This window comes from Carassius gibelio, chromosome B15, assembly GCF_023724105.1.
Source record: "Carassius gibelio isolate Cgi1373 ecotype wild population from Czech Republic chromosome B15, carGib1.2-hapl.c, whole genome shotgun sequence".
NCBI classification, from domain to species: Eukaryota; Metazoa; Chordata; class Actinopteri; order Cypriniformes; family Cyprinidae; genus Carassius; species Carassius gibelio.
Window position 1 is genome coordinate 19,161,621 of NC_068410.1, and position 26,733 is coordinate 19,188,353.

At 36.7% G+C, this 26,733-nt stretch overlaps 1 protein-coding gene across 3 annotated transcripts; it reads right to left on the reverse strand.

The window, feature by feature from the left end:
* strn4 (striatin, calmodulin binding protein 4) lies at positions 1-26,627 on the reverse strand. 3 transcript variants are annotated; one of them, XM_052577078.1, is made up of 18 exons: positions 26,110-26,627; positions 17,780-17,883; positions 17,040-17,116; positions 13,918-13,996; positions 13,639-13,824; positions 12,398-12,569; positions 12,159-12,315; positions 11,741-11,842; positions 10,847-10,965; positions 10,418-10,593; positions 10,189-10,236; positions 7,126-7,247; positions 6,829-6,996; positions 6,610-6,750; positions 5,514-5,612; positions 4,623-4,709; positions 4,282-4,462; positions 1-2,707 (listed from the first exon to the last, which is right to left on the reverse strand). In XM_052577078.1, exons 1-17 carry the CDS (start codon positions 26,392-26,394, stop codon positions 4,293-4,295), a joined length of 2,292 nt encoding a protein of 763 aa, XP_052433038.1. In that variant the 5' UTR covers positions 26,395-26,627; the 3' UTR covers positions 1-2,707; positions 4,282-4,292. The 3 variants fall into 3 exon arrangements, with proteins under 3 accessions (XP_052433038.1, XP_052433039.1, XP_052433040.1); XM_052577079.1 differs by lacking the exon at positions 17,040-17,116 and adding an exon at positions 15,295-15,371 and having other exon boundaries at positions 26,110-26,600; XM_052577080.1 differs by having other exon boundaries at positions 10,418-10,587; positions 26,110-26,600.
* Positions 26,628-26,733: the final 106 nt, after the last annotated feature.

A 26,733-nucleotide genomic window follows, 5' to 3' on the forward strand; every position in this document is an offset into this window, starting at 1 on the left:
TGTCTGTACAAAACCATGTTTTTATTTAGTGGTTTAGGGATTTCTTTTTTTATTATTATTACATACAACACAAGACCTGCAGAGTAAACAAAAAAAAGAAAAGAAAAAAAGATGTATTTCGATACAAGCTAGAAAGCAGTTCAAAAATATGTATAATAGAACAAAATAAATAAAAGGCTGGTCTTTTTTTATCCCTTGTAGTTAGAGGATATAGTTTGAATACAGCTTAATATGATGTACAAAATATCACACAGTGATAAATTGCTTTAAAAAAATAAAAACAATTAACAAAAAGTCATTTTACCTTGGCTGTGGACTGAAACGTTTTCTTTCTTTTTTTTTAAATTTCCATTCAATTATCAGTTGTTTAGGCTTTTGCACAATCACAAGCACGTCTTAAGCCTAGCAGAAAAGGTACTACAGTCGTCTTACACCTCATTACTAGTAATCATAATAATATGTCTAGTAAAGAAAAGCATATAAGTGAGAAAATGGGAAAGTTACATTGGCAGCTTTTCAAACACATTTTCGGTTTCTTTCAGTCTTTACTTTTATTTTTTATTTATAAACGGACTTCTCCTTTCTCGGTAAGGAATGTGTTTTGTCATTGTTATTTCAAGACTCGCATTGCATCGAGGGGTGCATAAATAGAGGTGTACAAAAGAGACAGCAGGACTCGTCTAAACACCCATGCAATCGGCAGTCTTTGGAAGAGAACGTGACGATGCAGCAATACATGGATGAACCGAACCGTTCGTGTGATCCTACACATGTAGTGTAGCATAAAGCTAACCATTAGTGTGTTAGTGTGGTGCAGAGTTACTAGGTAAGAGATAAGCAGCAAAGGATTATGTTTGTGGTTATGTGACATTCACTGATTAGGCAAAGAGCCAAAAATGAATCGGTGGTCTCGATATTAGACAAGTGACACAAGACATAACCTTGTCAATAAAAAACAAAAACAAAGATAAAAATGACTCCAAAATTCACACCACCAAGTAGGAAACCTTGTTTTCCGAGTTGGTCTGATTAAGAACTGACTTGGATCCACTATGATGCAAGAGCGCTCTTTATGGCCCATCAATCTTTTGTTGCTTCTGGGATCTTGTCTATGACCACGAAAAACCAGTAAAAGATAAAAAATAAACCCCGCAAAAACAGAAACTGGCTAACACAAGATGTTACCTTTGATCCCAAGACCAGGCTCCCTCCGACAAAAAAACCTAAAGATCAGATTCAGTTCATATTCTTCATCTCACCTTGGTTTCCCCCCCATCAGGTTTCAGAGTTGCATCTTGGATTCCTTGCTTAGCCAATAAGAAGCAAGGTGTCCCACTTTTATTTTCACTCTTTTCTCTGGGCTGTTTTACTCTGAAACACCTTGCATTGACTAACAGCACAAAACCCATCAAGAGGACTTATAGAACTTGTCCAAGTTTCACCACTGGGCTTTGACCTCTTTGTAAGTCAACTGAAACTGGGCGGCACTAGTTTCTCGTCACTTAAAACGCCCTTCATTCTCCACTTTGGGGTCAAGATCAATGATGTCTAAAAACTCACAAATCAACAATACACTTGTACTGAAACACTGGAACTTGTAGTTGGTTTCATTGTTTTATTGGCGACAATCCCCAACCAAGGAACCTCCAGTGTGGATATAGAGTTCATCGTCTTAAAAATACCCTGACAAAACCTTAAAAGCCACTTGGGCATACCAGAAGTACTTTGAAATTTCCCGACACACTTGCTGCATTTCTGAAATGCCAAAGAACCGTGCATGATGACTCTGAAGAATGGCAGGCATCAACCGAGATTTGATACTTAATAACAGGTCCCTGATTCAGAGGAGATCTTAGCACCAAGGTTGTGAAACAAGAGTGCTATGTACAGCGCATCCCGCTTATAAACAGAAATCAGCTGCGCATCCAACTGCAGATCTTCCTACCGATACCGAACACTACAATAAATACACTACTCAACAGTCACCTGACTATTACGGATAACGCCACCTGAATGGATATGAATGAAGACGGCGATTGCAAAATGCTTGTGTTAGCACCGTCATGAACGAACACACGCAAATACACGTGTTTGGTTTTAGTTCAAAGTGTACTCGTCATTCGAATGAAATGTACTGAACTGATTATGAAAGGCTGAAACACTAAGGCTCTTAGCTGTGAGGCTAAAGGTAAAGCTGTGTTGTACTTGCAGCTAAAACGCAACCCAAAAACTCATCTAAAGCGGTCTTTGGAATGAAATGCATTGATCGCCTCAAGTTACCAGGCAACAGTTACGCGAGGACATTAATTCACAGATTAGCACTAATTCAATTTGCATTGAGAAAATGTGCAGGCTTGGGTCATGTCTTGTTTACCAAGAGCCTTCAAATCCTCAACCTAAACCGGGCATGAAATTAAAATCCAGGGTGTGTGTTGTGTTAAGGTGTGTTTGCGTGGGTCCATCCGTCAACAGATTGGACATCCCTCGCAACACACTGTGCAGGTTTTTAGTAGTGTCGCCTAAAACTGAAATTAGGACATGAGCAGCAAACTCAGTATTAAATGCAAGGGAGTTTGTATCACATAAAAAATTATGGGTTATTGGGTCGTGTGTGTAGAACATTGTTCCCCTCGTTTCGTGAGCGAGTTTGTGTGAGTGTGGATACTCGGCGTTTCACTCTTTTGGCCCAGTAGTGAGGGTGGATCCCCTGAGAAGAGAGAGACAAAATAAATAAAAAAATTAGCTCAAGGCAGAGGGCATCACGTATTTACAAACATGCAAAACTACGACTACTAACAAGGTGCTGAAAGCAATTTTAGACATTAAAGACTGAACTAGACCATAAAGACAACTTTTTCACTCCTGAATCTCCAGTGACATGGAAAAGTTGATACTGTGTGTTGAGTGATTCGAATCTGAAGAGATAGAGAGACTGTGTAATGTAAAATAACAGCAAGAAAAATGCTGAATTGACCTCATGGCGGCAGACAAAAATATACATGACTAACAGTCTGATTCACAAACATTTTGGGTCATTCTTTTATTTAAAGGCAACATTAAATGCATTTTTTTTTTTTTTTTTGGTGCCTATAGCGTTGTTGCAGCACCACTGCATTCAGGACGTCCCGAGTTCGAATGCCAGCTCGAGAACCTTTCCTGATCTCGCTCTCCCACTTTGCTTCCTGTAAACTCTAAAGTGTCCGATCATATAATAAAGGTAAAAAAAATAGCTCATAGGATCACAGGCCTGTGTCTCACTTGGTTGCCCGTTGATGCCAACATTAACCAAAGTTGCCCAGCAATACTGCTCAAAAATCTGTTAAAAAGTTCTTATTGTAAAACAACGTTCCATTGTTTTATAACAAGAATAAAAATCTGTTCAAATTTATCTTTAGCAAATGTTAACTAAAATAAATAACCATTAATGCTACTTGTTCGCTTGCTATTGGTGTTAATAATAAGTGCAAGCTGCAACTGCGACGGACTTTACCCCACACAGAGAACATATCATGATGACATCACTAAATATTGTCATTTGTTTAACCAATATTATCAGTTAAACTCAGGACCTGAATTTCGTTTTAGAAACAGTTTCGGTCTATTAGTATTCAGATAAAAAAATATTAGAAAATTGAATAAACTGTAAATTAAAAAACAGATTAAAGTTACAGCGATTATTCAGTCAAGAACAGAGAGTGATTTTCTGTCTTTTGTTGTTTGATTGACAGACGGCACAGCTATAGGCTGCCGTCACAGGACACTGCGCGGATCCAATGTGCTGATACACATGCGTTTTCTTTCTCAACTGTTTACATTCACTTAAAACAAACCAACTGTGCCATTTTTATGTAATTTTGTCTGTATTTGGCCACTTAAGTGCAACAAATAGCAAAATAATAACCAAATACATGATACTCACAAAGTGTTTTTACAAGTACAGAATTTTTTTGTCCACACAGAATGAGAATTCTGCTCAAGAAGTATTCTCTTAACTTCATAAAATTACATTTGAACCACTGATGTAACATGGAGTAATTAAACAATGTCCTTACTACCTTACTACTGAACATTTCAGTTGCGTTGCTGTCCATGGGAGGTTCAGAAAGCTCTCAAAATTTAAATTTGTGTTCTGAAGATGAACGAAGGTCTTAACGGGTTTGGAACGACATGAGGGTGAAGAATTACTTCGAACTCACCGTTAAAATGGACCAAATTGCATACAGCACCCTTTTAACTTCTAACTCTTAATCCAGTTTTAATGGTGTTTGAATATGCATTTACCAGTGAGAAAATCAAACAAAGATCTTGGCGAGCGCGTCGGCCCCTGCACTGGCGATGAAGGGCTGTGAGGGGTGGAAGGCCACGTCATGAATGGCCTCATCGTGTTTTTTCCTGTGTGCTGTGATCTCCTGCACACACGTGCGATTGTCCAGCATCCACAAGCGCACAGAGCAGTCATGACCTGACAAAAACAGAAACCTCATTATATTGGTGCTGAGATTTTTCACATTTCCGTGAGAATGTGTTCTGTTGGTGTGGAAGTGCCCAGAAAGCTTCAGTTGGCAAACTGTTTTGCTTTCTGACGTCACACACTGCGTGCGTGTGTGTGTGTATTTACTTACTGCCGGAGATGAGGTAAGTGCCTTTAGGGTCTGTGGCAAGACAGGTGACAGCATCCAGGTGAGCCACCATGGAATGAATCACTTTCCCTTTGGCCAAAGCAAGGAGGAGGAGGAAAGATTAGGTCATGTGGGATATTTTTGCTACTTAATACTGTTTCTAAACAGTCCAATATTCCAAGCCAATAGGATAATGTTGTGTTAAGTTTGTGTTCCTAAATTCATTCTTTTAGATTTCAATAACTGGGATTCACGAGGGAAAGTAAAAACAACACAAACAATTAAATATGTTATTTATATGTTATGTTTGACCAACAAAAGAGCAGCGTGACCATGCAAATACGTTTTTTAAATGACTGAAATATGAACTTATCTGATATTATTTCAGGGATTTGGCTAACAAGAATGTTGAGAATCCCTGCTTTAAAGTATTTCTGCTATAGGAAAAGGCTTAAAATAAATCTAGATAAACCTAACTAGATGACTAGTTAACCGTCGTGGATATATATATCTTTAAATAACACAAATTACCGTTAAGACAAAGTCCATTATGAACCCATACCCAAAAAAAAAAAAAAAAATCAATAAAAACATCCTAGTATGCCAGGCACAGGTAATGCACCACTGGGTTCATGTTTGAGGTGTTTTTTTTTTTTTTTTTGCTGGCTAATCTTTCACACCAGGAATGTTATTCGCTTCTCTTCAAGTTCTCTTGCTATATAAACGGGTGAGTAAAGGTTGAGGTGTTTTTTATACCGTTCTCTTTTTAACTGCCTTGAGAGGTCTATCGTGACGGCAAGGTAGGAGTCAAATGTTTTCCTGGTATATTTACAGTTCCCACAGCACACAGCGTGAAAATACACTGTTATTACGGGCCTCAAAATTGCTACACACCTGTCTTATTGTCCAGGAAGCGGATGGTGCGGTTCTCGTGGGCTGTAATGGAAATCGGTTGGGTCGGATGACTGACCACGCGGTTAATCAGCTCGCTGCCTACAGGGGGCAGTAAAGAAAAACTATATTGAGTCAACATGAAATAGCATTCATAAACCATTTTATTTTGTAACGTGATGTGTGGAACTGTTATTCAAGAACTGTATCATACACTCTGATATACTTTTCAATAATGCAATGTATATTATTTATTTATTCATATATACAGTATATATATATATATATGTGTGTGTGTGTGTGTGTAATTGAAAAATCTATTTTAATTAATATGAATATATATATATGAAATAATAAAACAATATATTATAACACTTTATATTTACGTTCCTTTTCTTAAGATTAGTAGAGTACTACAGTAGTTTCATTAACATCAAATAACAATGAGAAATACAGAAAAATACTAACATATTTATTAATCTTAGTTCGTTTAATATTTTCTCATACATTATTAAAAGTAAAGGAAACTTTGGAATTGAGCTAACATGAAATAACAATAAATGTTTTTATTTGTTTTAAATAAAGTTTATTTATAATATAAATACTGTATCGCTTAGCATTAACAAATGTATCACTTATTGTTACAGTCAGTTAAATTAATGGAACCTTAAAAGTAGAATTTCTAGAGTCAGTTAATTCATTTCATATTGAAATGAATTTTCACACCTTTTTAAGATTCATATACATGACTTTTTAAATAATAATAATGACTAATAAATACTAAATCTAAATAAATAGAGTACTAAATCATTTAAATTAATTGTTTTAAATAAATACATTTATAAAATTGTTTGCTGGCGAGCATAATTTACATTTAGTAGATGCTTTTATCCAAAGCGATTTACAAATGAGGACAATAGAAGCCAGTCTCAGTTAGCTTAACGCAGTACATGTCGCAAGATTGTTGTTGTTTTTTTTTATTATATAATACATAAAAAGAAAACAGAATAGAATAACAACAAGATTAGAGAAGCTAGTGTTAGAATAGAGTGCTAGAGTTCATTAGTAAATGTTTATTCCTATATGAATAGGTGCTTACCATCCTTAGCCTGGTTCTCCAGGACCATGATGCTTTGCTCTGTGTTGAGGTCATAAAGCAAAGTCTCGCCCACATCAAAGGACACGACAACCTGGGATGGGTCGGAGTTTACAAAGGCAACCGAGGTGGGAGTGCCATGCTCTGAAAGACCGGCAGCCGAAAGTGAGAGGGACAAACAGAAAAGACAAACAACTCGAACACACATGGTCTTCTCCTCACCCTTCTCCTTGTTGAAAACAGACACACACGGTGAGGAGTTGTGGGGGTCCCAGATCCGCACAGTCCCATCTGCAGAGCAGGAGGCCAACCGCTTTAGACTGGAGGAGTAGGCCAAACCCCACACCGCGTCCTCGTGGCCCGTCAACACGCTGCTCTCCACGCCGGGATCTGAACACATTTATACACAACATCTATGACTAGCTCGGTCTGATGTGTTGCCAAATTCATTTATCGTCAGCGCCCTCTAGAGGTCTAGTCTTTCAGTCACATTGTAAGTGCAGTATTAGGTAGACATGCCATAGTTGTCGTAAGGATCCACATTAAGGTCTGGAATCTTCCAGCCGCGCACGGTGCCGTCCAGACCCCCGCTGAAGCACGATTCTCCTTCTTCCCCCATAGCCAGAGAAAGAACAGCACCACTGGATCACACACACACACACACACACGAAACATAAATAAAAGACGACAACAACAATACTACAGTGTTACTGGTAGCACACTCAAACTTGATATATATTGTGATGCTGAATGATTTCAATATTAATTTGGAATGGTTTTTACATTGTTATCCATTTCCATATTTTTCAAAGAACATGATATTACCAAAGTAAATTTTTGGAAAAACCAATGGTAATATTGTTAAATTAGCGAGATCCGAACTTTTCTGAAACTTAAAAGAGCTGATAGAGAATAGCTTTTATGAAATTGTTGTTTTTAAAACAATAAGAAATTCATATTATTTTAATAAGAAATAATTCCTATCAAAATATTGTGAAATATAATTAGAATTTAAAATGTTTTCTTAAGCCTTTTTAGATGTCATTTAAGCCTGTGATGGATGACAAAGCTAAATTTTTAGCAGCCATTACGCTTTGGTTGTTTTCGGTGTCACATGATCTTTTAGAAATCACTCAAATATTCTCAGAAAAAAATCTTACTATCACTTCTGAAAACAGCTGTGCTAAATATTTACTTTTACAACTCTACTCTTTTACAAGATGTTTTCATTCAGCACCGGTGTATTCTTTAAAGGGGGGGTGAAATGCTATTTCATGCATACTGAGTTTGTTACGCTGTTAAAGAGTTGGACTCCCATGCTAAGCATGGACAAAGTTTCAAAAATTAAGTTGTACATTTGAAGGAGTATTTCTGTTCCAAAAATACTCCTTCCGGTTTGTCACAAGTTTCGGAAAGTTTTTTTCGAGTATGGCTCTGTGTGACGTTAGATGGAGCAGAATTTCCTTATATGGGTCCTGAGGCACTTCTGCCGGAAGAGCGCGCGCTCCCGTATAGCAGAGCACTGAGAGCACAGACATTCACTGATCAGAGCGAGAGCGTCGCGAAATGTCACAACAGACGTGTGTTTTTGGTTGCCAGGGCAAGACAACCCTGCACAGATTACCAAAGAAAAAACAGCATTAAGGGACCAGTGGATGGAGTTTATTTTTACAGAGCATCAACGGAGTTGTGCAAGTTTTTGTGTTTGTTCCCTGCATTTCTAAAATGCTTGTTTTACAAACAAAGCCCAGTTTGACGACGGATTTGCGTATCGTTTATTTCTTAAGGATGATGCAATCCCAACGAAAAAGGGTCACGATTGTGTGTTGGAACCGCGGGCGGTGAGTAAAACTGCTTCAAATATCTCTGCCTCCTTGTTAATGCGTCCGCCTCCCATCGGAGACCCGTGTTCGAGCCCCGCTCGGAGCGAGTCGTTGCTGCTGCTGCTTTCGTTCAGTTTCAGCCTTCACAGCTGTCACAGCTTCCAAACACTCTCAACGCAAAAGCCTACTCGCGCTCGTGATTCTTTAGCTCCGCCCACACGTCACGCCTCCAGGCGCTCGTGTTTTTCCAGGAAAAATCGGTACAGACTATCTTTCTCTTATGAATATAATAAAACTAAATACTTTTTGGAGTTATGAAGGATGCAGTACTACTCTATAGGTACTCAAGATTAACAGGATATTGAGTGAAAACGAGCATTTCACCCCCTTTAATATAGTATATAATGTATTCTTTTATATAAAATTATTAATAAAAATAAAAAAAATCTCACGGATCCAAACCTTTGAATAGCAGTGTATAAATAATTAGTATGCAATATTTATTAAATGCCAATTAATGATAAAGTGATTATTTTAACCCAATGTATGTCTTTTGTATGTTTGTTTGTTTTTGTTTTTTTGATAGAGTATGTTTTATTATTTTATCAGTTTCAATTACAGATGAAACTAGAGATTTTAACTAATGCAAATATTTTATAATTTGTCTAAATACATAAAGAAAAAATACACTAAAACGCAAACACTACACTCATGCTACAAGTACATTTCAGCATTAAGCATTACAATGCACAGTAGTGTGAAAACTTGAAAAATAAAATTCAATTATTAGTGTTTTAAATGATTTATGGAAGCTCGTTTCTGCCACTGAATAAAAAAAAAAAAAAGGTAATTGTCACTTTTTAATTCACAATTCTGACTTTTTTCATGCAACTGTGAGTTTATATCCCGCAATTCTGGCTTTATAACTTACAATTTACAGTTTAGATCTAACAATACAGATAAAAAAATAAAAATCTACACACTTATGGTGTGTTCACACCAAATGCAAATGTAATTATTTGCGCGAGCACATAACATGCTAAGTAAATGCAAAGACACAAGGTGAATTCGCTAATGATGCGAATCTGCGTTGCGCTTGCCGCAAACGTGCGATAATTGCATCCATCGCATCTTCCGCGCAAATTACAAATTTTCAATTCAAATAGAAAATTTGCCTGACACATTCTTGCACAAGCAAATCAGCGAAGAGCTTATGGTCACATCCCGTCAAGTCAGAAAATGGAAGAGAGCTTTATTGTAACCGTCTAGGCATCCCCAAAAAATTATGCCAGTGTACATACAGTGGTAAAATGTGCAGGATTTATACTCGTCCACCTTTGGATGGTGCTGTGAGCCCAGACACGTCTGCATTTGGTTATTTTCGGCATAGTTGGGACTTCCACAACAGGTACAAAGCAGTGATCGTAGTCATCTCCACCATGGTTGAACCCGCAATGTTTTTATTCTCGCAAGTGATATGAAAAACATCACTCAAGTGATCTAGAGCGAGTGACGCGATGCACACATTCACTTCGTGTTTGGTCTGACCACACCATTGGATATTCACCAGAGGTACAAATACAATGTGCATCTCTAGCTTCAGTTCATTTTTTCAGTTCAGCTAATACTTGGGAAGCCCACTAGGCTTTATAACGGAGCTTTATCCTCATAATTTATCCTCGAGCACTTGGCCACAGGTCATGCCATTTCGTTTTTAAGAGAGCAGATATCAGTTTAATTATAAACCTGTCCCACTCACCTGTGTGCTCTGAATGTATAAATGGGCTCAACGTCCAGCGCTGCATTTCTGTGAAAGCAAAAATGAGAGGCTTCCATGTTAGACAGCACTAAAAGAATTCATGGATCGATATTTCTAAACACACTTCCAGAAACACCAACACAATTATAGTGACATTCTTAGCATAAGAGAGCAGTAACATATGGATCTTCTCGGCCTTGTTTGTGCAGGGTCAGGGTGTGCTTCTTACTTTTTGGAGTGCATTGCCTTGTTGAGGTTCCACAGCTTGAGCGTTCCGTCCTCAGAGGCGGACAGCAGCACGGCCTGGCTGGGGTGAAAGGTCAACGCTCGGATGGCGTCGAAGTGGCTTCGTAGTGTGAAGCGAGGGTTCCACGTTTTTTTGAACTCTTCTCGACTGTCCTGTAACTGATCATATTTAAAGGTTACTATTCCTGGTGAAAAAGAACATTTCTCGTACACATTTAACAAAAGTTTTTTTGACAGAAATATTATAATTTTTTTAAAGAATATAGTGGGAAGTGTATGTAATGTTTTCAGTGCGTTTTCACTGCGTTTTGTAGATTCACCATTCAACATAAATAATTTTTACATACTATATGTCTCTCCAATGCTTAACATTCACATTTGTTTGAAGAAGATTGTAACATCTAACACTAACGTCTATGGTGAGGTCATTGTCGTTGGCAACAGTGAGGTCAGCCAGCTCTCCGAGGTTCATATCCCCTCCTCCAACTGCATCCAGAATGAAGACATCAGATGAGAAACCAAGAGCGCCCCCTTGAGTTCAGACAGACACACAACGATTCACAGAGTCAACATGGACCATTCAGCACAGACATTCTACAGTTTCACAAGTATAAACACATAGCGGTTTATAAAGAAAAATAAAATTGCCATGATTAAATAGCATTTTTTAATTTGCCAGTTAATTTCCAAAGGATTGTGCAACTATCATAATGTTGTCTCTGGATAAACACACTTAAATTTTATTATTAAAAAAAAAAAGTGACAAGTTAAAAAAATCTAAATAATTAACACCATCATTTCTGGTTTAGGTTTTTATATATATATATATATATATATATATATATATATATATATATATATATATATATATATAAATTATGATATGCATCATCATGTAGTTCTCAATATGATTTCACAATTTGGAGTTAAAAAAATGTAAAAATAAAAGTGTATTAATAAACACTGCTATTCTATTTGTTATTCTGTTTTTCAAAAATTATCATAAAAATGTCAGATTGTATATAATTTTATAGAATATAATAATAAATTTTTAATCTATTGGCAACAATGATTGTTTGGCTGAATACTGTTTTCTCGAAAGAAAGAATCACTCAACTTCCTGCTTTGCATCAGACATGATGGATATTTAAACAAAGAAAGAATATTTAAATAAGTAGGGTTTAATGAGTCTTTTAATCTTTTTCAAAGCAAATAGCTGAAAATATTTATAATATTAAGCTTTTTTATGGTCAAACCAAGTGATCAGTTTGGGATCAGACCGTGCTTTCAGAGAGTCTGATCTTACCCTCTCCGGAGCGCGTCTGGCCCGGGATAGATGGAGGTGGAGCAGGTTTGGGAGGAAAATCTGACATAATGCCTTGCATCTTGTTCCGGCGGTTCTCTGAACCTGGGCAGAGGAAGCGAGAGAAATAAACAAACCGTCAGACAGAGCAGAAAAAAACTGAATCCAGCGCTGCCTGCCGCTCATCCTGTGGTACGATGACATGTTCGGAAGAGGTGAAGAGAACATCAGGGAAACAAACAGGCATGCAGTGACGTGAGGTCCCGTCAACAGATTTTATCAACAGGAAGTCACAAACAAAAAGCAAATTACAAGAAAACAATGAGTGGTCACAGCATGACAATAAAGGGAAGAGAAACCCTCACATTCACTGTCAAAAATACATGCAGGGCACAAATGTTGAACATATGGGCCTCCATACCTAATTCACGGCCGTCTCCAGATATGCGAGCTTCTCCCGCCCCCTCGCCTTCTTCTCCCGAGCCCAAGAAATCAAACTCGCCCAGAGCGTCCTCAGAATCATCTTCGTCGTCATCATCCTCAGGGTCAAGATCTGTGGTCATGGGTTCTCCGCTATTCTACATGTGCACAGGCGACGCGCTGTTAGCAACAAAACAGGATCTGTGCGTGCAGCGCTTATCTGCGTGTAAACACTCTGACCTTGCTTCTGGACTTCTTGTTTTTGCGTCCGTCAATGCAGTCTGTATTCATGCCCTGGAAATCCTCCTCTTCATCACTGTCTTCATCGTCGTCCACACAACCACGAAGGAAAGGAATTTTATCCAGGACAGAGCTGCCCATCCGCTCTTTAGAGCTCTCTTTTCCAGCACGGCTGCAGGAGAGAGATTTCTTCATGAGTACTACAACTAAAAACAACAGTTATATGATATTTGAAGACCCCTCTTAAGTCTCTTGTGGAATACTTCTTGACGAAATTGCTAGGAACAGCAATATAATACACAATGTTCAACTGGGAGATATATTTGTTATGAACAATTAAATGAATAAACAATCCCTCTGCCAAGAAACATACTGCATTATCTTAAGTCACTGTATGCAGTTTCCAAGCAACACAAGCCAAAGTGCAGCCAAAGTGTGTTTAAAGCAGCCTTCAGCTGTTGGAAATCTGCTGAGTAAAATAAAACTAAATTAAGCATAAACTAAATAAATAAGTAAAAAGCAACAACAACACTATAATGTAAAGAGCAAAAACGAATAAATACCAAAACAAAACATTATAATAAAAATAAACAAGGATCAAAACAAAAAAACAAGAGGAACATAAAAAAAAATAAAAAAAAATTGATAAAAAAGAATGAATAAAACAAACAAACAAACAAAAAAAAACAAGAGGAACCGAAAATACAAAACAAGATAAAAAAAAGAATTAAAACAAAAAACACTAAATAGAACAACAAAAAACACAAAACAAAAACATTCTCAAAATAAAAACATCAAAATGAATAAAACAAAAACAGTAAATAGAGCAAAAAAGTTAATTAAAAGCTAAATTAATTTTACAGCTTCTTTAATTAATCATTTCTCATCCAATTAGAATTTAAATTTGGAGTTGTTATATATCTTATATATTACACAAATCAACAAATTAATTAAAGCGTTTTTATTTTTGTTTTTTTTTTTTTAAATAGGAAAAGGACCAAAGTTGTAAAACTAACATGGTTTTGTAGACAACTGGTTACCTGGGACAATTGTCAATTATTTTATAATATTTGATCACAAAATGTGTGATTGTGATTACAGAGAGCAAAATAAAAAAAAAAAGATCATTTATTTTAATATTGATCATGATTTCTAAAGATGAAATCATCTGCACACAAACACCTACTGTACTGTATTTCGCTGACTTAATACCAAGATGTCAAAATGTGTGTTTCTCTAACCGTTTGATCTGCTCTTCTATCTGGCGCACTAGAAGTGACTCTTCTCCACCGTGAGCTTCTGGTTCTGCGGGCGGTTCGCTGGGGGGAGGCCCGTTCACCTCTGGGCTGTTTCGACCCAAAAGGGAACGAATGCGTTTGGAGCGCATGTCTAAGATTGTGTCTGAATATCCCACCTCCTCCAGGTACCTGCTCATGTACATTAAAAACACCACATGCACAGAGTCAGCACAATATTTTCATAAGAATATCTGATAATGAATTCAAAAGAAATACACTGACTTGCGCAATAACTGACGGCCCTCCTTCCAAGGCATCTGATTGGTTGGTTCCGAATCTGAATCTGCAGGCCCATTGGGTACTGTGAGAAACCAAATGATGTCACTAGCCATTTTTTCCACTGTCGGGCAAGTGCTTTAAATGGGCAGAGCAGGGCTAATAGCCTCGGAACTGCAGCACCGAAACAAAAATAGCACTGCGTTTCCACCGTCGGGCCAGAAGCTCCGCTGCGCTTCATTAAAACCCGCCCTTTACACGCCTCTCTAGAACAACGTCATGCAACCCCATAATTTCACCAACAAAGAGAAGTTATCATAAAACTAATAAGAAACAATTCAATGGAAATAGCGCGATCACAAACCAAAAACCATAAAAAGCGGCCATTTGTTTGCTTGCTTTGTTAAATATTTAAAAAGCATTGGTGTTTTACTATAATAAGTGATACATTGATCATAATGAATTAATTCATCAGCATTGAAAATTAGTCACACATGCAGAAATAAAGTGTTATGAACAGCCTGCTTATTCAGTCGAGTCTGTTTCTGTTTATTCGTAGTCACAGTAGCCTATATACATCACATTTAGAAAGAATGGTCATTTCTATACTTTTATAAAAGCTCCCGAACAAAAAAAAAATTATTATGTTTATATTACTTACAGATAACATATAAAATATATGACAAATAAAATATGTTACGAAATAAATACAGGATTGTGATAGAGAATAAGAAGCTGACGTCTGATTGCTTTTAACGGTCACATTTACCATGTTTACTGTGGTGACGTTAATGCCTAGCGTGCATAGTCTTTTGCATAGCTTATAAATATTTCTACCTTGTATGGCGATTATAATCCATATCGGATCAAATTATTTCAAACACTCACTGCTGACTGAAAGTGAGTTTTGATCTCAACTTATTTATAAAACTAAGAAATATTTTTAATGCTGTTGTTATATCTTTTAGCTTTATGAAATGATTCGTGGTGCGGATGAAACTCCGCAATTGTTCATAACCACTCCTCTAGCCCCAGAGGCCCAAACTTTGACAGTAAAGGGATGGTGGAAATGCGGCAGTAGTAGTATATTTTTATTTTATGCCATGTCAGCATCTTAGGCTATTTTCATGGCAAAACTATAAAAAAAACAACAAGTATAACAAATTATTATACTATATAAAAGTTATTTTTATTTTCTGGCAAAATTATACCAAATAATTATAGTTCTAAGTTCGAGTTCTACTGAGCACAAAGAAAACATAAACAGCATACACTACTTGTCCTGGGCATGATTGATAGGTTTTGGTAAATCTGAATAACATCACATGTCATAAGTGCATATGTTTTGTGTGTGTGTGTGTGTGTGTGTGTGTGTGTTGTTACTTTGTTCAGCTTCTGTCTCTGGTTTCTTCTCTCCAGGGGTTTGGTCAGTCCCACTTTTCAGCTTCTGATGTTTGGCCCTGGGATCAAAACGAAAAGATTATAAGTGATTAACAAACATACAAACTTGTGGAAACATACTCAGTTGTCACTGTGTGCTTCAGGATGGCATCTCCTCTCGAAAAATTAAACAGAAAAAAATAAAACAGAAAAACACAACAGAATGTAAAAAAGAACAACAACAAAAAATACAAAGCGCAAAACAAAAATGCAATAATAGAAAAATAAAACAGACAACAAATGAACAGATCAAAACAAAAACACAAATCAAAACCAGAGACCGCAAAAAGAACAAAACATGAAAAGAAAACACAAAACAAAAAAGTAGTGATCGACCGATGTATCTGTTTACCGATATTTTTCCCGATATTTAAGCATTTTTCCATAATCGGGTATCGGTTTTGTAATATCGGATTCGCCGATTTACGGCGCCATCTTGTGGCCGTTTTGAGATTTCCGCCATTGCACCCCGGGCGTCTGAGATCAGTCAACAACAACTCAGTGCATAGGTAAATATATGTTCTACTTGGTTTGCTTTAATTAATCAACTTTATTTAACATAACAGACATGCACAAATGAGATCTGAGACATAAATTCCTGATATAGTTAATTTATGCAGCTTGTTTCTAAACAATTGAGACGAACTCATTGAGTCACGTAGTGTAATTCATCATGTCCTGCCCCAATAAAGACGTATCTTTACATGAATTAAATAAAACAGATATGAATGAGTGCATGTTGAAAATAAAAGCGTTGGATTTAATTCTCTATCTGTTGTATTTGCTCACCATTAGTCTAGAAGAGAAAGTTTGTTCATATTGCTTAGCAACTGACGGATGATCTGGAGGCTTAAGCACGGCCACTGAATGAAACTTTTGACAAGATTGTCTTGTTTAAACACCCTAGATTATATTATCATTTACTACATAACAATTATTTCGCTAATACACATATAAATATAGCCTACCGCTTTGTGGAAATTAATTATTTATTATCTCCATACGCGATCGCGGTTGATTAAGTTATAGTCAAACAGCACTTTGTCAGTTGGCATTTCATGATTTAACGGTCACATTTACCATGTTTACTGTGGTGACGTTAATGCCTAGCGTGCATAGTCTTTTGCATAACTTATAAATATTTCTACCTTGTATGGCGATTATAATCCATATCGGATCAAATTATTTCAAACACTCACTGCTGACTGAAAGTGAGTTTTGATCTCAACTTATTTATAAAACTAAGAAATATTTTTAATGCTGTTGTTATATCTGTTAGCTTTATGAAATGATTCGTGGTGCGGATGAAACTCCGCAATTGTTCATAACCACTCCTCTAGCCCCAGAGGTCCAAACTTTGACAGTAAAGGGATGGTGGAAATGCGGCAGTAGTAGTATATTTTTATTTTATGCCATGTCAGCATCTTAGGCTATTTTCATGGCAAAACTATAAAAAAAACAACAAGTATAACAAATTATTATACTATATAAAAGTTATTTTTATTTTCTGGCATAATTATACCAAATAATTATAGTTCTAAGTTCGAGTTCTACTGAGCACAAAGAAAACATAAACAGCATACACTACTTGTCCTGGGCATGATAGATAGGTTTTGGTAAATCTGAATAACATCACATGTCATAAGTGCATATGTTTTGTGTGTGTGTGTGTGTGTGTGTGTTGTTACTTTGTTCAGCTTCTGTCTCTGGTTTCTTCTCTCCAGGGGTTTGGTCAGTCCCACTTTTCAGCTTCTGATGTTTGGCCCTGGGATCAAAACGAAAAGATTATAAGTGATTAACAAACATACAAACTTGTGGAAACATACTCAGTTGTCACTGTGTGCTTCAGGATGGCATCTCCTCTCGAAAAATTAAACAGAAAAAAATAAAACAGAAAAACACAACAGAATGTAAAAAAGAACAACAACAAAAAAATACAAAGCGCAAAAAAAAAATGCAATAACAGAAAAATAAAACAGACAACAAATGAACAGATCAAAACACAAATCAAAACCAGAGACCGCAAAAAGAACAAAACATGAAAAGAAAACACAAAACAAAAAAGAACACAGCAGAAAAAATAAAAACACAATACCATAAAAAAACAAAGCTGAAAAACAAGAAAATAAAACAGAAGAGAACCTAAACAAAAAAAGAACAAAGAAAAAAAAGAACAAAGCAGAAAAATTTAAAATAAAAAACAGGAAACTAACAAGACCACAAAACAAGAGAATAAAGCAGAACATTTTAATAAAACAGAAAAATAACAAAATAAAAGCAGAACAATTAATCAAATTAAAATTTGAAGTCGGAACTGTTTCAATCCATTCTTTTTTGTCTTTTTCATTTTTGTAATGTTCTATTTTATTATTACTGAACTGTGGTTTCACATTATACTGCGAGCTGAAGAAGCTCATTATCAGCTCACCTCTCCTGTTTCAGAGCGTACTCCAGCATCTTGATTCGCCGCACCAGATCCTGCTTCATGTTCTCCTGACCTTTCCTCTCACCCTGCAGAAATGCCACCTGAGCCTGAGACAGACAGACACGGAGGGAAAGAGAGAGATATAAATATGGTATAGATTCAAACGAGATACATCTGAGAGAAAATGAATGGTTATATGCTGAAGCTCCGCGACTGCACCACCACCAATGACATTCTGAGGGCAGCGGTTAACTAAAGGCCTGCAATTCCACAAGCTTTATTTTAGACTGCTGCTGACTGGGCACCGACCAGAGTCATAAAAAGGCAAATATGTTGATGGAAAAGAGGCTATAAAGTGGGAAAAACCACAAACCATTCATTTCCCAGTTTGTCAAGGTTTAAAAGAGAGAGAAAATAAAAATAAAATTAAAAATGAGTCTAAACCGCCCCCTAGAGTCAACCATAAATATCACATCAATCAAAAATGGCAACAAATACAGGTGCTGGTCGTATAATTAGAAAATCATCAAAAAGTTGATTTATTTCACTAATTCCATTCAAAAAGTGAAACTTGTATATTATATTCATTCATTACACACAGACTGGTATATTTCAAATGTTTATTTCTTTTAATTTTGATGATTATAACTGACAACTAAGGAAAATCCCATATTCAGTGTCTCAAAAAATTAGAATATTGTGAAAAGGTTCAATATTAAAGACACCTGGTGCCACACTCTAATCAGCTAATTAACTCAAAACACCTGCAAAGCCTTTAAATGGTCTCTCAGTCTAGTTCTGTAGGCTACACAATCATGGGGAAGACTGCTGACTTGACAATTGTCCAAAAGACAATCACTGACACCTTGCACAAGGAGGGCAAAACACAAAAAGTAATTGCAAAAGAGGCTGGCTGTTTACAGAGCTCTGTGTCCAAGCACATTAATAGACAGGAGAAGGGAAGGAAAAGATGTGATAGAAAAAAAGTGTACAAGCAATAGGGATAACCGCAACCTGGAGAGGATTGTGAAACAGAACCTATTCAAAAATGTGGGGGAGATTCACAAAGAGTGGACTGCAGCTGGAGTCAGTGCTTCAAGAACCACTACACACAGATATATGCAAGACATGGGTTTCAACTGTCGCATTCCTTGTGTCAAGCTACTCTTGAACAACAGACAGCTCCAGAAATGTCTCGCTTCAAAAAGGACTGGACTCCAGCTGAGTGATCTAAAGTTATGTTCTCTGATGAAAGTAAATTTTGCATTTCCTTTGGATATCAGGGTCCCAGAGACTGAAGGAAGAGAGGAGAGGCACACAATCCACGTTGCTTGAGGTCCAGTGTAAAGTTTCCACAGTTAGTGGTGGTTTGCTGTGCCATGTCATCTGCTGGTGTTGGTCCACTGTGTTTTCTGAGGTCCAAGGTCAACGCAGCCGTATACCAGGAAGTTTTAGAGCACTTCATAATGAATTTCATTTTCCAACAGGACTTGGCACCTTGCACGGTGCCAAACTTACCAGTACCTGGTTTAAGGAACATGGTATCCCTGTTCTTAATTGGCCAGCAAACTTGCCTGACCTTAACCACATAGAAAATCTATGGGGTATTGGGTAGAGGAAGATCATCGACTCCATGCCACGCCGCATTGCTGCAGTAATTCATGCAAAAGGAGCCCCAACTACCGTATTTTCTGGACTATAAGTCACACTTTTTTCATAGTTTGGCTGGTCCTGTGACTTATAGTCAGGTGCGACTTATTTATCGAAATTAATTTGACATGAACCGAGAGAAATGAACCAAGAGAAAACATTACCGACTCCAGCCGCCAGAGGGCACTCTATGCTGCTCAATTCTCCTGTAGTCTACACTAAAGACACAGAGCACCCTCTCACGGCTGTAGACGGTAATGTTTTCTCTTGGTTCTAAATGAATGTGACTTATAGTCCAGTGCGACATATATATGTTTTTTTCCTCATCATGACGTATTTTTGGACTGATGCGACTTATACTCAGGTGCGACTTATAGTCCGAAAAATACGGTAAGTATTGAGTGCTGTACATGCTCATACTTTTCATTTTTATACTTTTTAGTTGGCCAAGATTTCTAAAAATGCTTTCTTTGTTTTGGTCTTAAGTTATATTCTAATTTTCTAAGATACTGAATTTGGGATTTTCCTTAGTTGTCCGTTATAATCATCAAAATTAAAAGAAATAAACTCGCCCATTGGCCTCTGACCATCATGGCCTCCTAACAATCCCCATATCCACTGACTGGCTTTATAACTCTTGTCTCCTCTCCACCAGTAAGCTGGTGTGTGGTGGGCGTTCTGGCGCACTATGGCTGCGGTCGCATCATCCAGGTGGATGCTGCACACTGGTGGTGCATGAAGAGAAACCCCCTGACAATGTAAAACGATTTGAGTGCCCAGAAAAGCACTATATAAATGTAAGGAATTATTAATATTATTATTAAACATTTGAAATATATCAGTCTGTGTGTAATGAATTAATATAATATACAAGTTTCACTTTTTCAATGGAATTAGTGAAGTAAACCAACTTTTTGATGATATTCTAATTATATGACCAGCTCCTGTAGTATTAATTATGCAATATAATTCATTCAGCTCTATTCAGGACAGGGAATAAACCTTTGGGGATTTTTTTTTTTTTTTTTTTTTTATGGAGCATGCTTCTATGGCTTTGACAAAAACAATTATTGATTATTAATCATGTTTGCACACATCACTACATCAAAATGTGCTGTTTTTTGGCTGTTTTACACGCTTTTGGACTTGAATGGAGTGAATCTACGCTTTCGGGTTAATCAAAAATAGTGATGAGCACTGGTCAGCACAAAGGTTTGCACAGTCACATTCTTGTTTTCACTTCTCCATGGCACAAAAATCAGTCACACACCCCCACACCATCGGTGTATCTCACACAACAGAACTGTACAGGCGTTGTACTCTACATAACACATATACAATTATATAATAATAATAATAATTATTATTATTATTATTATTATTATTATTATTATCATCATCATCATCATCATCATCATCAATAACTATAAATCAAATATAATAGCTAATATTATTTTTAATATTGTTAAAATCATACTGTTAATGAAAATCTATGTTTATTTTAATCTAAATTACCATATTATACCATGATTACTACTGTTATTTTCAACAAAAATCAATTACTAAATATATCTAGAACATAGTTATATGTTAATTGTTCTTGCGATTGAAAAACAGTTATAAATAAATAGATAATTCCACCACTACCCTTAATAATAACAAACACAAACTATCAATATTTTTAAAAACTACATTAATGCATAAAAAATATAAATTATCATTAGCACAATACAAAATGGCCATTATTACTATTTTGTTGTTGTTATTATTATTATTTATTATCATTATTATTTTAAAGTTAATGTAAAATATTGTAACAAATTTGACAACAAATGGTATTTTAAAATTAACATAAAGTTGAATATCTGTTTATTTAAATAATTGGATTTTTTATTTATTTAAAAATATAAACTTATGTAATGAATATCTCCAATTAAAACAACAATAAATAAACTATAATTAATTACAATATCAATATTAATAATCATTTCTACAATATTAAGAATATTAATTTATATTGTTTTTTCTTTTTTTTTTTTTTCTTAATGTAGCCATGTCTAGCCATAGATAACATCAATTCAAAATCACTCACTCCCCGTCTCCAGGGCTGACTTGGAGGAAAAGTAAAGCATGACAAGTTGCCACAGGTCCTCATGGAGACCGGCTCGACTGCAGTTGCCATGGTGTGGGCAGGAAACCTGTTATGGCAGGTCTCTGGAGCTCTCTGACATTTTCACAAAGGCATGTAATTGCCGTGTTTTTGGCCTTTTGAAACTGGGATGCTTGTCGCACAAATACTGAGATTCTGGCATCATTGTCAATGTCAATCTGCTTGAGGAAATACACTTATACACAAATATAGTTTTGGCACTAACAAAAAAGGAAAAAGCATAAAACAGCAAACGTGTAATACTTCAACTCGAACAGAGTCACTTCCAGCTACACAAGCTCAGTATTGTGTTGCTGTTCTGCAAAAAAAAAAGCACAATATTTCTGGTCATTGGAGGCTTAGGAAGTGGCAGGTAGAACCACACTGGCACATTTATATGGCGGACCATTCCTCTCGTGACTTCCTGTGTGTGTGGGTGGGAACAGGTCAAGGGCACATGCACAGTCTCTCTCCACATTTTAGCACCCCTCTGAGACTCACTCCAACAACTAGAACAGCAGACGGTTTCTGGGACGAGTCTTTTTTAAGAGTATATGAACCTGCTGAACTCTTTCTTATGTAAATGACTAAGTGTTTTAATACCACTTCTGCTCAGTTAAATAGGAGAACCTCTGACTTTAGTGAAGCTTTAATGCAAAAAAAGGGTTGTATTGACATACAGTGTTCTGTTGACATTAAGGGAGTTGACAGAGCTGAAGCTGCCTGTTGTTTGACGATGTGTCTCGTGTAAAGATTCACATCACAAATGAGTATTAGAGTACACTATTAAACTAATATATATATATTAGTTAGAATATACAAGATATATATACGATTATGAGAAATGTTGTACTAACGTTATTATACTGTTAATACTTTTAAATAGTAGACAATACAACAAGCAAAACAAATAAGCTAGACACCGGTAATCACAAATACTTTTGGCTTTCATTTCATTTTAAATTAATAGTACACTCAAACAGCTATTCAAGATATATAGACAGGTTTATTTCTTCATTGGAACAGATTGAGAAAATTCAGCATCCTCTCCAGTCAATGGGTTGGGTGCCATCAGAATGAGAGTGCAAACAGCTGATAAAAACATTGCAATATTCCACAAGTAATCCACACCACTCAAATCCATTGGTTAACATTGTAAAGTGAAATGCTACATTTTTATAAGAAACAAATCAATCAAGGTGTTTAAAACCATTGTTTCTGGCCAAAATACCATCATCCATAATAACTCGATGCCCTGTTGTCCTCCCACATCAAAACCCACCAACATATTGGTTTACAACTGCTTTGGACCGTTTTCTGAGCTTGAACTGTGCATATATCTCCCCTGATTCAAACAAGTCTTTATCGTGGGAGATAGATAGATAATGAATGCAGCACTCAGCTTTTTGCCGAAAGCAACAGTTTGAAGTTGAACCGGTCTTAATGATGGATTTGTTTCTAACATGCAGCTTTTCATTTCACAAGATGTAAACTGATGGACTGGAGAGGTGTGGATTACTGTGATGTTTGTATCAGCTGTTCGGACTCTCATTCTGACGACACCCATTCACTGCAGAGGATTTATTAGTGAGCAAGTGGCATATGCCACATTTCTTGAAACCTGTTCTGATACAAAATAAAAAAAATTAAATACCTCATCTAAATCTCGGACAGCTTAAGCGTGATTACATTTTCAGCAAATTTTCATTTTTGGGTGCACTATTCCTTTAAATTGTAATCCTTTTGTTATGTGGGTTAGGGTTAGGGTTAGGTTAGGTTAGAGTTAGAGTTAGGGTTAGGTGCACTATTCCTTTAAATTTTAATCCTTTTGTTATGTGGTTCTTTCGTTATTATAATTATTTTACTTATTACTTTACCTTCATTACAGGGTTTCATTGTTAATTTTTATTTATTTAAAGTAAAAACTTATATTTTACCTAAAATGTATATGTTATAGTTTTAGTTAACGATAACCCTGTCTCAAAGGTCATCACACCGGAACGATCATGTCCTGCTTGCCACAGAGGACACACAACGGCACAGGTGTCCCACATAAAATAAAATAAATCAGGGAATGTGACGCAACACGGCAGGAGAAACCAAGGAGGAGTATCTCACACTACAACTGTCCTTTACTACCCTTTTATAGGCCACGTCACAAACAATGTGTGTGCGTGTGACATGGAAAACCTAGCAGTTGGTCGCTAAAGCCTGTGCACATTTCCAGAAGAGGCCTGGCAGAAGAACACACATCCATGAGAGCCACAGGGCCTATCCTTTTATAGAGCACACTGGCAACTCCTTATGTAATCTACTACAGGCTCTGCTTGAATGGGGTCACTTAATTGAAGCTTTTCTCAGGCCAAGATCTACTGCAAACTGGGCCAGTGGAGTCCAGACTCAGAAAAGACGGTTTAAGCAAATTTTATTGGGGTTAAATCCCTATAATCCTTGGTTTAAACAGTTTCTCTAATACATTCCTTGATGTGAGTACAAGCTTTCCAAATAGATTTGACGTTCCCAGGTTTCATATAAAACGACTTGAGCTATACATCTTTCAGATGCTGTAATATACGATGCAAGTAATAACACTAAATGATGAAATCATGCTAGACTTGGGACCGGCTCTCTTGGGACTGAAAACAATCAAATAAATGTAATGCTTTAATTCTCCAGCGGGACTGCATTACGTCATGCCTTGAACAGAAGCTTCACAATTTACAAAAGTAGTAGCAGTCAATGGGTCATATGACATCCCAAAGTCAATTATTAGAACATTTATTTCTCTTTGCATCGCTGCTTCTGAACTGCCTTGATTCTATTATCTCACACTTAATGCCACGGTTGAAAAAGATGCAAGACAATAACAGAAAGCTTAATCACATGAAGGACTAGATATTAAGCATACTAAAAAATTTAAAAAAATAAAAAATAAAAAATGCTTGTTTGTGCAACCTCTATACTTAAATAATACTATATATAAATATATGGAATTACAAAATAATCAGTAAAATATGTTCAAATGACTCTTATGGACCGATTCTTTTTGGGGAATCAAGAATCAAATGCACACGCCTACAATGCACACAACCTGTGTAATCCGATTCCTAAACAAATGAGTGGAGAAACCATTCAATATAAACAATAAAACTAAAAATATCATGAGCAGCGTAGTCAGATTTTGGAATTAATGACTCTTGTCAGATGATTATTTTTGGTAAATTAAAAAAAAAAACACACACACACACAAGCTTACAAATTGCAATGTAGACCAATTCCTCAAGACTTTACTTTTATGAACTGATTCTTTTAGCCAATATAACCTGATGACGGATGATTTGTATGGTTCAGTGAATCAAAAACATCCAGGTATAAACAATACTCAATGTATTCCATTCATGATGTTTAAATATAAATGAATTTGTTTGTGTTTTGGATGACTCTTATGAACCAGTTCTCTTATAAAGAATCAAAACGGATACCTTTGGTTTCAGTTCCTCAGTTCATTTAACTCACTTTCTGAAGTGAAAGTTATAGGGGTAGTTCACCCCAAAATAAAGTTGTTGTCATAATTTACTCACTCACAAGTCGTTTTAAACCTGTATGAGTTTCTCTTCCTGTCGAACACAAAAGTCGACCGTGAGTAACCAAACCGTTTCTGGTCTCCATCGCAGTTTTTCCATACTATGGAAGTCAACGGGGAATGGTTTGGTTACCCACATTCTTTAAAATATCTTTTTTTTTATGTTCAACAGAAAGAGAAACTCGTACATGTTTGAACAACATTGAAGGTGAGTAAATTACAGGATTTTCATTTTTGGGTGAATTATACCTTTAATAGTTTTGTCATCATACCCTACTCCAAATTAGGCAAAAACTTGCTTTTTTTTATCATGTTGTGCATAAAACACATAAGATTTTAATGACTGTGGATTGTTTATATGTTGTTCATATGACAGCGTGAAGTTAAAGATTCGGAATGTGTTTTGTTTTAATCAAATTTGTTACCAAATTCGTTTATTATTGCTATATAGTTAAGACCATTTCAAGTAGAGGACTGCATATATCTGCTTTTGAAATCTGAACTCATCATTAGCAACAGACTGTTGACAGCAGTAAATACAATCTGAATTGTATAGTTATTTTGATATTTCCATTTAACCCTTCAAAAAAATTAATAAAAATATTAACAATAATAATAATAATAATAATAATTATATATATATATATATATATATGAACCGCTACGGAAATAGAATCGTTCAGATGAATCAGATCCGGAATCGATTCCCATCCTAGGATGGGTATGGATATTCAACAAAAGGATAATTTTTCACAATCACATTTGCTACTGTTTCAGTGAATAGCATCAGATGAACACTTAACCCCGGTGTAATCCCCAAACCACATCCAATAAACAATATCAGCAGGCGATCGTGACTTCTTCCTGCGTCTTATCTGTGAATGTGCTCTTCCTTTAGAAATCCGTCTGGAAGAGACCAAAACATGCGATTAAAGAAACCCCGTTCTTTACCCTCAATTCGTCCCGTTCGGCCTCCCAGCGATATTTCTCGGCTTGAAAGCGGCTCCACTCGTACTGGATGAAGTGTAAGATGCCGGGCAGCGAGAGGCCCGCGTCCCCGTCCTGCGGATCTCGCGGCTGGGAGCATCCAGACATCGCCCCGGTTGCGGCGGCGGCGGCTGCGGTGGGAGCAGGACAGAGCACAGCCTTCGGCCCGTTCGGATTGCGCACCGCTCCGCTTCCTGCGGGGCTCTGGTTCGTTCCTCCGGCCACCCCTCCGGATCTTTCCGCCTCCATCAGAGCGTTCGCGCTGTCGCCGGAGCCAGGAGGTGGAAAAACAGAAAAATAAGCCACCCTGTTGCTTCACCGAAGCCCTCTCCCGTTTTCCTGCCCGACACAGATAGGCGAGTACTCTCACACACACGGGAAAGTGCCAAATAGTGATCCACTCCTACTACGGAATGGCTGCAGACGCTGCCCGCTCATAGATACTATCGCTCGTAACTGCTCGCTGTGGGTTATCAAGCTGACTTCCGCAGGGAGGCGTTCTGCGGCTCTATAAGCCTGATCCTCCATTGAGGTCGATTCAAATCTCAAGACGTTTTTTGTTTTAAAGGAGACCTTTGACTGCTAAAA